Raw genomic sequence first — 12,824 nt, 5'->3', positions numbered from 1 at the left:
CAATGGGAAATATAATTGTAAAGGCTTTCTCAGGTCATGATTCCTTCACCAGACTGGATTGTTGTTTTTTGTTTTGTTTTGTTTTTGTTTTTTTGTTTCTTTTGCAATCAAGGCAGAAGTTGGAAACTTACATTTGCATACACTACCTCCCCTATCTAGAAATTGTGAGGGGTGTAAGAACCTTGAAGACAGGACCAGATCAGCTCTTTTCTATGGCAAGTGTTTAACCAAAGGAAATGATGCATGTCTAGGCACAACATCCTTGCTCAATAAATTAATGTCAGTTGACTGAATAATTGTGTTGCCTTTAAATAATGAATTATGTATATTTCCCGTAGAATGGATGGTCTTTTCAGATATTTGCATGTATTTTTACTCTATGGATGAACTGGCAAATAAAATGCATGAGAAATCCAGTGGTTAGGGGCTGAATAAATTGTCTTTTTAAAAAAAATACATTTATTCATTTTTGAGAGACAGAGAGAGACAGAGCATGAGCAGAGGAGGGACGGGGAGAGAGAGACACAGAATCTGAAACAGGCTCCAGGCTCTGAACTGTCAGCACAGAGCCTGACGTGGGGCTCGAACCCACCAACTGTGAGATCATGACCTGAGACAAAGTTGGACATTTAAGCACTTGACCCACCCAGGCACCCCTAAATTGTCTTCTTTGAACTAGGGCATAATATTTAGAACTTTCCTATATAACAACAACAATAACAACAACAACAAACTTTTACATGTATGATTCTTTCTATTCACCATGCCCAAATACCAAAGCCAGAAATGATCACACTTCACAATTTACGGATATAGAAGCTGAATCTCAAGATTATTTACTCAAGGTCTCATATCTGGTAAGCTGCAAAGTCAAGGCTAATGCTTGGGGTTTCTGATCCTAAGCTCAGAATACTTTTCATTAAACTCGAAACAGGTTTGTCCTGAAACATGATATATATCACAAATGACTTCTGAGTGATTGTTGGCACCACTTCCCTCAGAAAGAGCCAGAAATAAGTAAAGAGGAGACATCCTCTTTGTGACATACGTTCTGGATGTGGCATGGCCGGAATTATACAAATATACTTATATAAATACATTCAAAATACTTTTGAATTCCTCTCAAAAACTAAATCCAAGTTTTTGAGAAATGTATGGCTAGGAAAAATGAACTATAAAGATAGTAACCTAAACTGCATTCCTATTGATTTTTTCATATAACTGATATCTTGATTTACAAGGTAAATAAGCATAAATGCCTTCAAAGGAGACTGAATTCTGGTGCAATGGATGAAGAGGGGTGAGGGGAGGGGATGGGTATACCTTTTAAAAAGTTGACAAGGCTTTTTTATATCTAATATTATTCATTCATCATTTTTTTTTACATTTTATTGACAGAGAGAGGCAGAGCATGAATGGGGAAGGGGGCAGAGGGAGAGAGAACCCCAAGAAGGCTCCACACTCAGCGCAGAGCCTGATGTGGGGCTTAATCCCATGCCCTAGGGGTCATGACCTGAGTGAGTCAAAATCAAGTCAGATGCTCAACCGACCCACTCAGGCGCCCCTCAAATATTTTTCAAAAGCCTCCATGTATGCTGAAGACTCTAAGTTGAATGTTAACTGATAAATTACTTCTGAGAAACTACTCAGAGTGAGGAAACCCTATGAAGAGAAACAACATAAAGGAATTGAAAAAGACTTCAAGAGAGATGCGTTAGCTGAATTTGGAGTGCAATGGTGAGCAAAAAGTAGCCAATTGGGAAGAAGCAGTCCACAGAAGGAAGAAACAGTAGTATGTATCAACAGAATGACATATACCAGCTGAAAAAAACATGTGTTTCAGGTGAAGGTATATAAAGGGTTTTTCTATTCATAGGAGATCGATGTAAGAAGATGGCTAGTTTTGATGTCAAGGATGAACACGGTGGTTACAAGATTGAGTTTGAGATGGAACAAGGAGACAGAAGTAGCGGGGAGAGGCTCAAGTAAATTGTTGTCAACCTTTGGCTGAGGTCCATTTGCCTTAATGGAAAAGCCAGTTCTTCTGTAAAAGTAGAATTCTGCCTTCATTACCCTAACATGTGACTTCCTGTGAGGGCAAATGCACCCGACCTAACCTGAATTCAGTAACAAGCCTCATGGCAAAGAGTGACTCAAATCCATTTACCCCCAAAGAGACAACCACTTCCTTATGCCAACTGCAAGTTTTCCTTCCCAGAGGAAGCAATCTTTGTCAACTTAAAAACACCTATAGCACTTATTATCTGGGTGATTTGGCACTTAAACATATGCTAATTTGTATTGTCATCTTAACTTTTTAAACATCTTACTCTCCCAAGTCATTTTTAGCTCCTTGAGAGCAGGAACTTTTTTTTTCTTGCCATTTCCTACACCCTACAGGTGTAGCATGTTACTGGCCACATGCTCTAAGGAGAAAAAATCAAAAACAAAAAAAGAAAAAAAAATTAAAACATTTTTTAAAAGAAGGATGAAAAGAAGAATATTAAATTAACTTTCTGCCACATCAATCTTTTTAAAAACTCTATTTTTAAAGATATGAGTGGCAGCAGAAATCATCCTGCCATCTTTACAACAAACCATGAATATGTGAAACTGAAATAATCCAAAAGTACTGAGACGCACAACAGACTATGGTGACCAATGCAGATTCCTCTCTCGTACACGTCAGGTACCCATATGTCACAGTGAATTTTACCTATTAGCTCTATAAAGACAAAGGAAAAAAAGATGGATGGGTTTTCATTTTAAGGTGTCCTGTCAGTTGGGGCCATTCGTTCTGTGTGATCCTTCAGATGTCAATATCTGTCTCCTCTTAGAATATCATCTGTAACATGGATATGGTCAAACATAGCTGCTACATGCCTCACAGGAGAATTACAGAATCAAGGAGGCAAACCACCTGTTGAATATTCCAAGGCTAAGATGCCAGGGGATGAATGCTTCTTTCCCTTCCACTCTATTAAAAGGAAGGAAGTGGGAGGGCCCAAGGGAAAATCGAAGGGACATAAACACTGAATCCTGTCCACTTCATTTCTTTTTTAAGATTTCAGATATGCGTTTGTCTTGAGAAGATGTTCCGATTTATCCTTCTAAGATGCAGGCATCTGAAGGTTTCAGTGATCCATTTTTCCTCATTTCCTAGGAGCAATCAATCTGCTCTATCTATGCATCATTTTTAAGCTTCTTCAAAGTAAGGTGTTCTGCAAGTATGAGTTCTATATCAAGCAACATGGGGGTTAACGGACGATATTCAGCTTCCACTCCAGCATTTGAAAGGTGGATTTGTCAGACTAAAAGGTTGACGGAAGAATTTCAAAAGGTAAATATCAATCTGGCTGAGAACGGTTTTAACAGTGATTAATATTCTACAGCTAATAAAAACGTGTTGGCAAAATGCCCCCAGAAGATGGTATTGTTTACACTATTGTCTAAGAGGAACAGCTGTTTACCCCTGAAATGTTAACAAATCTTAGACAAATGTCTGCTGTTTCAGGCTCAAAGTTGCTCTGAGAACAGGTGTATTTGAGAGAGAGAGAGGAAAGCTACAACTGTAAATAGCGCTTTAAATTAGGTGCAATTTATATACTATACACTAGGATTGCATGTGAACATCTAAATGCAGAGTTCCAATATTTACTAATATCTAGAAGATTATTCACAGTTTGGGGGCTTCCCGTAACAAATTTCCCTAATTGCCTTTTAATATATATTTCAAGCACATTTTATTGACCCAGATAGATTCAGTTTTAAGTCACTGTAATAGGAAATGAAGCCCACATCTTTCAAAATTAAAAGAAAATATTTATTTATGTAAATATTTTTTTGGAGAGGTGTAGAAGATGGGATGATGTCGGGGAGCGTTAAACTCTGTGAACAAAAATCTGTACTCTCTGGGTATTATATTCCCATTTGTAAAAAGAGAGGTCTTATGGAGCAAGGGGAAATCTCACCCACTGCTAGTGGGAGAAGACATGTGAATTGCTAACATCATTTTACAAAGCAATTGGAGATACCTGCTAAAGCTGAAGATAAGCATTTCATAAGATACGGAAATTCTACTCCTAAGTACATATTTGAGAAAAAGTAAGAGACGGGTATAAGAGTGCATAGTTCACATTGAGAAAAAACAAACAAGCAAACCTGGAAATAGTCTGTAGGTTCACAAGCAGAACAATTAATGACTACGTTGTGGCTTATTTATAAAATGAAATATAATACAGCAGTTAAAATGAAAGAATTAGTACTACATATATCCAAGCAAAGAAATTGGAAAAATATAATGCTGAGTAAATTGCAAGGTGCAAGATGAAACAGTATGATACCATTTATATATTGGTTAAAGGCAACCAAAGTGATACCATATATTGTTTAGGGATGTAAATATGTGTGGTAAATGTATAAAAACACAATGTATGAGAATGAGAATAAAAGTGTTTACCTTTAGATCTGGTAGGAGATAACTGGGATTAGACAAGAATGCAAAAGCAACTTAAATTATATTTGTACTATTTTATTTCTTCTAAAAACCGTCTGTTAAAGAACATACAAGGCTGGATAATGGTGCCTATTATTTTCTACACTCTCCAGTATGATTAAATTACCTACATAGGTGTTTTTGAACCTGAAATGCTCAAAGGCCACAGATTGGGTGGCAGCACTTGGGACACTCAGTAGGAGAGGCAAGACCGATCAGCTTGACTTTGGGCACCAGCTCCCTCCTTACTCAGACCCCTGCCACCAGGGTAGCTTCTTGGATCTCCTCAGCTTTGAAGTGTTGTGACTCACCATCTCCTGGAAATGGCCGTCCTTCCACAGGTAAAGCCTGTGCCGGAGAAGTCTTCCGGTTGCCCAAGAATCTAGTAGCTGGCACAGTTATTTTCAATTAGAAGCTCAGAGACAAGAGCATCATTGTAAGTTACACGTGAAAGGACCCCCAGTATTCTCTCCTCTCTATGAAAATAATGGTGTCACAAATCGAATTGTTATTCAACTCCCTTTTAGTATTCCGAAGATGTGAGCAGAGCTCTAACCAAAAACCACAAAGTTAACCTTAGGATTCATGCAGAAGCAGCCTAGATGCTGCTGCAGGAGGGAGGATGGGGAGGGAAGGGGAGACATCAACTTCCTCTGAAGTGACTCTACCCCTAACTTGATTGTAAGCTTCACATAGGAGCAATCGTTATGGTCCCTCATTTTGTTAAGGTTTGGCAGCTCTCTGACAGCTTCCAATAAAAACAAAATAAATTGATTTATGGTAAAGCAGGAGAGTCCCCAGATGCAAACCAGAAGCCAAAGACAACCAGGGTTTCTAATAAGCATCCAGGAAGAAAAAGAACTACTCTTTACCTCCTTTGAAATTTAAATCCCTCAGCGGGGGTGGGGTGGGGTGGGGGGGCGGGGGTGGGAGGCTCAGATCTCCAATCTTCGGAGTCAACCGGGGCCCCCACCCTGACTCTCCCCATTACCACACCTAATTTGTGTCTCCCTCTCTCGGAGACCTAAAGCCCGGAACATCTTACAGTGGTCGCCCCAAGCTCCCTGCCAACAGCATGGAGGGTGTGTGTGTGTGTGTTTGTGTGTATGTGGCCGCCCTGAAAGTGCGAGCTGTGGCATCCCGGCGCGGGGGTCGCAGAGTAGGGGGCGCGGACCTGACATTAAGTCGCTACATCAAAAACCCCAACACCGCCCACACCCGTCGGCCTTCCTTAGTAGGAAGCAACCCCGGGGGAAATCCTTCAAAAATTCAAGTCTTCCCTCTCCCCTTAAAAAAGAAAAAAGAAAGAAAGAAAGAAAGAAAGAAAGAAAGAAAGAAAGAAAGAAAGAAAGAAAGAAAGAGAAAGAGAGAGAGAGAGAGAGAGAGAGAGAGAAAGAAAAGGAAAAAGAAAAAAGAAAAAGAAAAAAGGCATGTCATTAGCTCCTTGCCAAGCTTTCCACGGGAAATTCGCTCTGGCCGCTGCGTTCCGTCTTGCAACTCCCTGCAGAATCCCTAGGGCAGCGGCGTTCTAGGAAAACCTGGGGGAAAGGTCAGCGCCTCTGCTCCCCCCGGGCGGGGGTGGGGCGGGAGGGTGCGGAGGGGAGGGGAGGGGAGGGGAGGGCTGTGAGCGCGCGCGGGAGAGGGGCCCGCGGCCCCCGGGGCAGCCGGAGCGCACGGCCGCCGCGCGGGGCCTGGAGGACCCGCCCAGGCCGCTCTCATAGGAGGGCGCGGGGCGGGCCTGGCCGGGGGCGGTGCCGCGCGCCCTGCTCGCCTATAAGGAGCGGCCGGCCCGGGTGCGGATCCCAGCGCCCGCGGCCGAGGTGCAGCGGCCGTGCGCCCGGCTCGCCGCCTGCTGTTGCAGCGGGGCTCGGCTTTGCGCCTTTAAGGAGGGGGAGCGGAGGGCGAGGCGGGCGAGGCGGGCGAGGCGGGCGCGCACAGCGAGCGGCAGGTGCGGGCCCCGCAGCTCCAGCCGCAGCTCCAAGGCAGACCGCGCTGTGCTTTCGGTGGAGCTTCTGGACACGGGATGGAGTGAAGCAGCGAGTGGCTCTCCTTGGGGGGGCGGGAGGGGGCCAGGCGGCGCGCAGGAGAGAGGACGACAGGAGTGAGAGAGAGAGAAAGAGAGAGAGAGAGAAAGAGAGAGAGAGAGAAGGCGCAGCGGCAGCCGCGGCCGGCGCCTGCGAATTTGGGATCCGACTGGGAGGGACCGCTTCCTCGGGGGAAATGGATTCTGTACCACGGCTGACCAGCGTTCTCACTTTGCTGCTCTCCGGCTTGTGGCATGTAGGATTCACGGCGACAAATTGTGAGTACCAGGAGCTGGGAGCGGGTAGGTGAGGTGGGGAACGCGAGCGTGGGAGAAAGACACTCAAGTGTCCACGCGTGTTCAGTTGTGCCTGTCCTGAGCAGAGGGGAAGGGGGGCGGGGGTTGCTGATTGGTGTGGTTCCATCCCTCAAACCATCCCAAAAGTTAGCTCCGATGAGCCAGCCCCGCCGGGTTGCCTGCCCTTCTCCCCAAATCGCAAAGTTCCGGGGAGAAGGGAGGGATCGCCTTCCTTTAGCCTCAAGCCAGCTCCGCGTTCTACGCCTGCCTGGTGTCTAAGCAGAGCTTTTCCTGAGAAGGGCCCCGGGTTCAGATCGTAGGCACCGAGGGCTGTGAGCTCCCCGAGATACAGATGCTCCTGGCCACCGCGCTGGCTGATAGCGGTGACAGTCTCCGAATGCGGCTGCCTGGGATTTGCAGTGTGCCCACTGCCCCCCGAGACGCGGCTTTCAGCCCTCCCCCAGGCAGAAAGCTTCAGCTGGGGTATCTCGCAACCGAGAGGCACCGGTTTACTGGGATTGGGAGTTTTGGCCTAAGAGTCGTGGCCCAGTGTAGTCAAACCACAAGATCAATGGCTGCCCCTGTTCCAGAAGGAAGAGCTTTTGATGCACACTCCACCCCCAAAATCTTTGTGCCAAAGAACACATAATGAGTATGCACTAAGTGTACCCTCTGTCGTCCAAGCTCTAACCTCAGCAAGTGCAGGGCATTTAATTTAATAGGCAGGAAGGCTGGACACCTGGGGATCCGCCACCTGCACTGTGTATTTAAAGAACCCAGTTCGTCAAAGTTGAATAAATCGCTGGAGCCATCAGAGGTTCAAGCTCAATTGCTCAGCTGCCTCTCTAGGCAGAGAGAGGGAAGTTTTTCCAGCTTGGGAACTCCTAAATGAGAAAGAACGCAATTAAGCCATCTGTGTTGTTTCCAAAGATGGTTTATCAAGGTTCCTTGAGTTTCTGTGCTTGCTCCCCTCTCTGCTAACCCAGCCAGGAACCTCAGAATTGCTTAAGCACGTTGGGACATAACATCGCTGTTAGAGAAAGATGGGAAGACTACTTAGTACTTGTCAATCCCCCTATATCACTCCTCACCCTCTTAGGTCCAAGAGGACCTTGGGTAAGAGGTACTCAACCCAGTGTTGCATCTCAAGGGAGGACATTTAGACAAATGTTGTTTACTGGAAATGATCCAAAGCAGAGCCAGAGTCTCTATCTGTGATTGGAAGTTTTGGAGACTCAGAATCCATAGTTATAAGGTATATGCCTTATAAAGACACTATGAAAGTTTGTATTCTAAAGGAGGGTTAAAGAGGTCAGTCTCTCTAAAGGGAGGAAGGAGCCAGAGGGACTTAGTTTAGAAATCATTTCAGAGAATAGAAAGAAAATGGTTAGAATCTGATGTTTCTCTTTTCCCCCTCCTCCCTCTTTCCCCCCCCCTCCTCCCCCTCTTCCTCCTCTTCCTTCTCCTTTTTCTTCTTTTAAGTGAAATTGTTCCCATGGTGCTTTAGAAAAACATCTAAGTGGTTTAGTTAGAGGAAGTTAGGCATGATGCTGAGTTAGCCTGTGTACCTCCTAAAACACTAGAGGTCAGTATTGTCCTAATGATGCAAAGGTGTAGCCGTGAAATGGCTCTTTTTCCTTTAGCACGTTTACTTCTCTGGAAATAGTGAATATTTTGAAGATCCACAAAGGTGGGGTGAGGAATAAGGGCGAAAGAGGGTAGAACATACTCTGTAGGAATGTGGTTTGGGCTTCCTTATATAGCACCTTTTCTTAAGAGCAAAGGAAAAAAAATAAGTTGCAGAATGCCATTTTCTGTAAATTAATTGAATTATGGTTAATATGTTGTAATAATGCTCATGAAACCTACATGGCGTGGATTTAAATCTCATGCTTACTGATGCAGCAATAAAGCTAATTCTTAACATTGAAAATGGAACTTTGTGATAATGAGCTTTAGTATTTCATCAGGTGACAGTTTGATTTCCCTATTTCCAATCAACATTTCAATTGAGGGCACACTGCTTGCTAAATATTTGGGGGTCGGTGTTCTCAAAGAATGATACATGTTTTTTATCATGCTGAACAAAATGCGTTAATTCAATAGAATGGCAGCAGAAAATTGCCTCTCAAATCAGTGTATCTTGGTGGTCTTCAGAACCTGTGTTGCAGAACCTCTAAGGAAAAAAAAAACATTAACATTCCACAATTCTCCCAGACTTCAATTGTGCACACACTTATCCATTAAATACAGGGCTTTGATTTACTGTTTATCTACAATCCATTAGCAATTATATGCATATACTGAGGAAGATAAATCTCCTTTCTAATAGTCAATTTGTGTAAGTATATAGGTTATTTGGAGAGTTTTTTAAAGATTTTTTTATATTTTGAAGTAATATTTTCCCTCATTCATGACAGTAGCCCCCAAAATGGGGTATTTACCCAAGATGCTAAATGGTACCTAAGAATGCCTGTGAACTTTGTTCAAATAAAAACAACTTTTAATTGTTTACATTATTCTAATAATAATGTGTTGATATTACTAGTGTGTGTAGAATGTGTGTGTGTGTGTGTGTGTGTGTGTGCATGTTTAATTTTCTCATAATCTGACCAAAACTTGGGTGTTCATCTGTAAGAGAGAAATGAATGCTTACCCAATTATAGATTTTATAAGTTTCTAATTACACAAAATTAAAATAAAGTCAGGTTAGAAGGCCAGCTACAAAATAGATATTAGGAATCTGTGCGGAGAACATAATTACCAACCAGTAATAAAAACTCTGGAAATTCCCCCATTCCAGATTTTCAGGATATTAAGTAGCTACAACATCTCCTTTGGGTTTACCCTGAGGGAGTTAGTTAATTTCGAATGTAGCTATGATAGACCAGCATTAAATGAAAAACCATTTTACATATAATATCAACTCCTTTGACACAAGAAGAAACGATGTGACTTGCTGGTGTTCGAGTGAAAGTAGGAGTTTGAAATGCTGACGGGTTCTAGCCCTGGTTATGCCACAGCTAACAGGTCAGACGCCTGTCCGGTTATGCAACTTTCCCTGTACTCAGAGGCTTGGGTATAAAACAGCTATTGAGATGCGTTTCTTCTCCCAAACAGAACAGCAGCTCAATATTTTACTGAGAAGATTCTTCAAATATTAGGTATGTTGAAAGACTATTATAATAGAACTTGCACTCAGAAGATAAAAGCAATGCATGGGATACTCACAGGGTCACTTTTCGTTCTATTTTTAACAATCGTCAGATGTTATGTGATTATGACAGCCTTAATTTTGACCCAGTAAGTCATTTTGAATGATCCTCAAGTATCTTACCTGCTGGTGCTACATACCAGGTTCAAGGAGATAACAGCCTTGAGAAAGAAATAAACAACTCTTTATTCTCTGATGATGCCATTCATCACAGACGGAACTTCATCTAAAGTATCCTAGGACGTCACTCCTATTCATAAACATCTTCAAGTAAAGAGATGCGATATACTTTGAGTGATCTGAAGCTTCTGCGCAAACCCAGTTGATAGGTAAAATTATAAATAAACAAAGATCAGGCTGACTTTTTCCAGCAGGAGAGTGTTTGAGGTGTACTTTTGTGGCATTTACAGTCAGCAGAAGTAAAGGAAGCACTACAAGGGTGATTTGGAAGAGTCCTAAAGATTTTCCCAAGGTTGAACAGGCTAGGCTGATCTTTGACAATTCATGTGAACTCTCTTTCCCTTCAACCCTTAGAGCCCCCATCTCCAAACCAGATTCATATTTTCATCATTGGAAAATATACCTGAAAAACTAGAAGAGGAATGTTCACACCAGGGTATTATGAGAAAATTGGTTTCCATTGGAATAACCTCCCCCCAGCCCCTATTCTCATTCAAATGAATAACTCTCCTCTAAATTGACGTTTTCTTTCTTTTTCATTCCAGCTCTTCCCAATTGCCTTTTCTTTCTTTAGTAGGACCCCGTTTTCCTTTTCTACATCATTTTACTTTTCAGTGCCCCTTTGTTACAAAACAAAGCAATGTGATATCGTTTGAAATGTTCCTAAAAGCTTTCACTGGTGATCCAAAGCCCTGTAGCTTCTTTGCCAGAACTCTGCTGAAATATGGCTAGAATATGGGATGCTAATTATCCCTGCCAGTTAGGAAGATGGGGAGAGAGTCCAGTTACCACAAAGATCATAATAGAGTCATCGTTCACTCAATGAGACTTTGTCCTGAAGATTCTGTGTACTCACTTTGAGCCAGTAATAGCATTTTTAATACATTAGGGAAGCTGTCTTCATTCATCAGATCTCTGACACCTTCCGGCAGGTGTCCTTGTAGAGGTTATTGACTTATCCTAATGATCTTGGTGTATTAACTGAAGGAGTTGTATCGAATGATTATTAAGGTCCTATCTAGTCCTAATGTATTTTTGTCTTTAACTCCTGATGTTGCCTACTGGTCATTCCATTTGGATGCTTCTGTGATGGCCATGCTGAAAATTGTTAAGCAATTATATTTAGAATAACAACATAATAGGTTTTAATTCCTACTAACTACGGTGCACTTCGTATCTCTCACTTCATATGCTGTGTCCACATAATTTGGCAAGGTAGCACAGCTAGGTAGACTTTATTAAATCCAGTTTACAGATGAGTGAATCTAAGGTTAATAGAAGTTAATAATTTTCCCAGGATCATAAAACTAAGCAATGAAAAAAAAATCAGAATTTGGACCTGTGTCTATCTCCAAAGATCAGACTCTGCAAGCTATGAAATTAATTCCCGTGCATTCAGTTGGGGGCTGTATGTGAGTTGGCAAGTTGCCTTGGGATCCCTATGGTTAGGTTAGTCTCCATAGCTCTATCCATAGCAAAGGGCAGGGAGGGAGCAGTTTCCACCACAGCCAACTCCTGAGTTATACACTACAAAAAAAAGAAAAGAAAGAAAGAAAGAAAATTGGAATCTAGATTTGATGCTGGATCCCAAACATCACAATGGTCAAATATAATGGCCTTATATCTGGATGAGCACCAGATGCTTTAGTTTTCTTTTAAAGTTTCAATAAAAAACTGGATGGAGGAACAGCATAGCCTTGATGAAGACTTGTAAGCACACACACACACACACACACACACACACTTTCCCTCTACTGGGTCAAGTGCCCCTATGTATGACTTCTCATATTTCCACAACACTTCTGTTAATCCTTGTCTCTCCACATAGGTGCACGGTTCCCCAATTATCGTATTCCATTTGAATGTCTATATTCAGTGCCTAAAACATTGGCCGAAGGAATGGATGAGAGAATCAGTGAATGGTTTCTAACTAAGAATTTGAACAAAAATTCTTCTATGGTCCTGTTGCTAGAGTCTTTTAAAATGTATTTGGCTTGTTTTTTTTTTTTTTTTTTTTTTAACTGGCAAGTATTACTTATTATTGTTTTGGAAATGGTAAGAAGACCTGACCTCCGTACCGAGTTTGAGCTAATTTTATTAACTTGCTTTTGCAATTTTAATGAACATTTCCTATATGAGCTGGAAACATACAAATATATAGCCATAAAAATCTTTCTTCATAGCCCAGAGTTCAGTATAAAAAGGAAAAGTTTGAATGCTATTTAACAGGATTTTAGTAGTAAGTTACTGGAAGGATTTTATTTTATTGCATACTGACCACATGACCCCCAAAACATTGTCCTGAGCCTCCAATGTCACCCCTCTAAGCTGTGCTTGGAAGAAGCTTGAAGTGTTAATAGTTCATATTTGTCACTCATTTGAAAAACTTATTGAAGAAATGTGTCCCAACTGAAGGCTCTCTTTCCTAAACTCAGGTTTTTCTAGAAACCAGAGAAAGTAAGATGAATAAGAAAATATAGTCTATGATCTCAAGGAACTTTGCACATGGGCAGCCAGAAAAATAAATCTTTAATCACGTCAAAGTGATAAGTGCTAGAACAAAGATAAGCACAACGTGTAATGTGAGAGACGAAATGAGCATCTCAAACTGACTG

The 12,824-nt window shown here is 42.0% G+C and overlaps 1 protein-coding gene across 4 annotated transcripts in view; it reads left to right on the top strand.

Moving 5' to 3' along the window:
- The first annotated feature begins 6,274 nt into the window (after positions 1-6,274).
- The window catches only part of CNTNAP5 (contactin associated protein family member 5), an 807,688-nt gene continuing 801,138 nt past the window's right edge, over positions 6,275-12,824 (top strand). For 3 of the 4 annotated variants that reach the window (XM_045479457.1, XM_045479456.1, XM_045479455.1), the window contains exon 1: positions 6,276-6,797. In XM_045479457.1, the coding sequence (XP_045335413.1) occupies positions 6,716-6,797 (82 nt within the window). In that variant the 5' untranslated portion in view covers positions 6,276-6,715. Of the gene's footprint in view, positions 6,798-12,824 lie in introns of all 4 variants that reach the window. The other variant, XM_045479458.1, reaches the window with a different exon arrangement.

The sequence above is a fragment of the Leopardus geoffroyi genome, chromosome C1, assembly GCF_018350155.1.
Source record: "Leopardus geoffroyi isolate Oge1 chromosome C1, O.geoffroyi_Oge1_pat1.0, whole genome shotgun sequence".
Classification (NCBI taxonomy): Eukaryota; Metazoa; Chordata; class Mammalia; order Carnivora; family Felidae; genus Leopardus; species Leopardus geoffroyi.
Note: the sequence above shows the minus strand (reverse complement) of the source record. Positions and strands in the feature narration are given on the sequence as shown.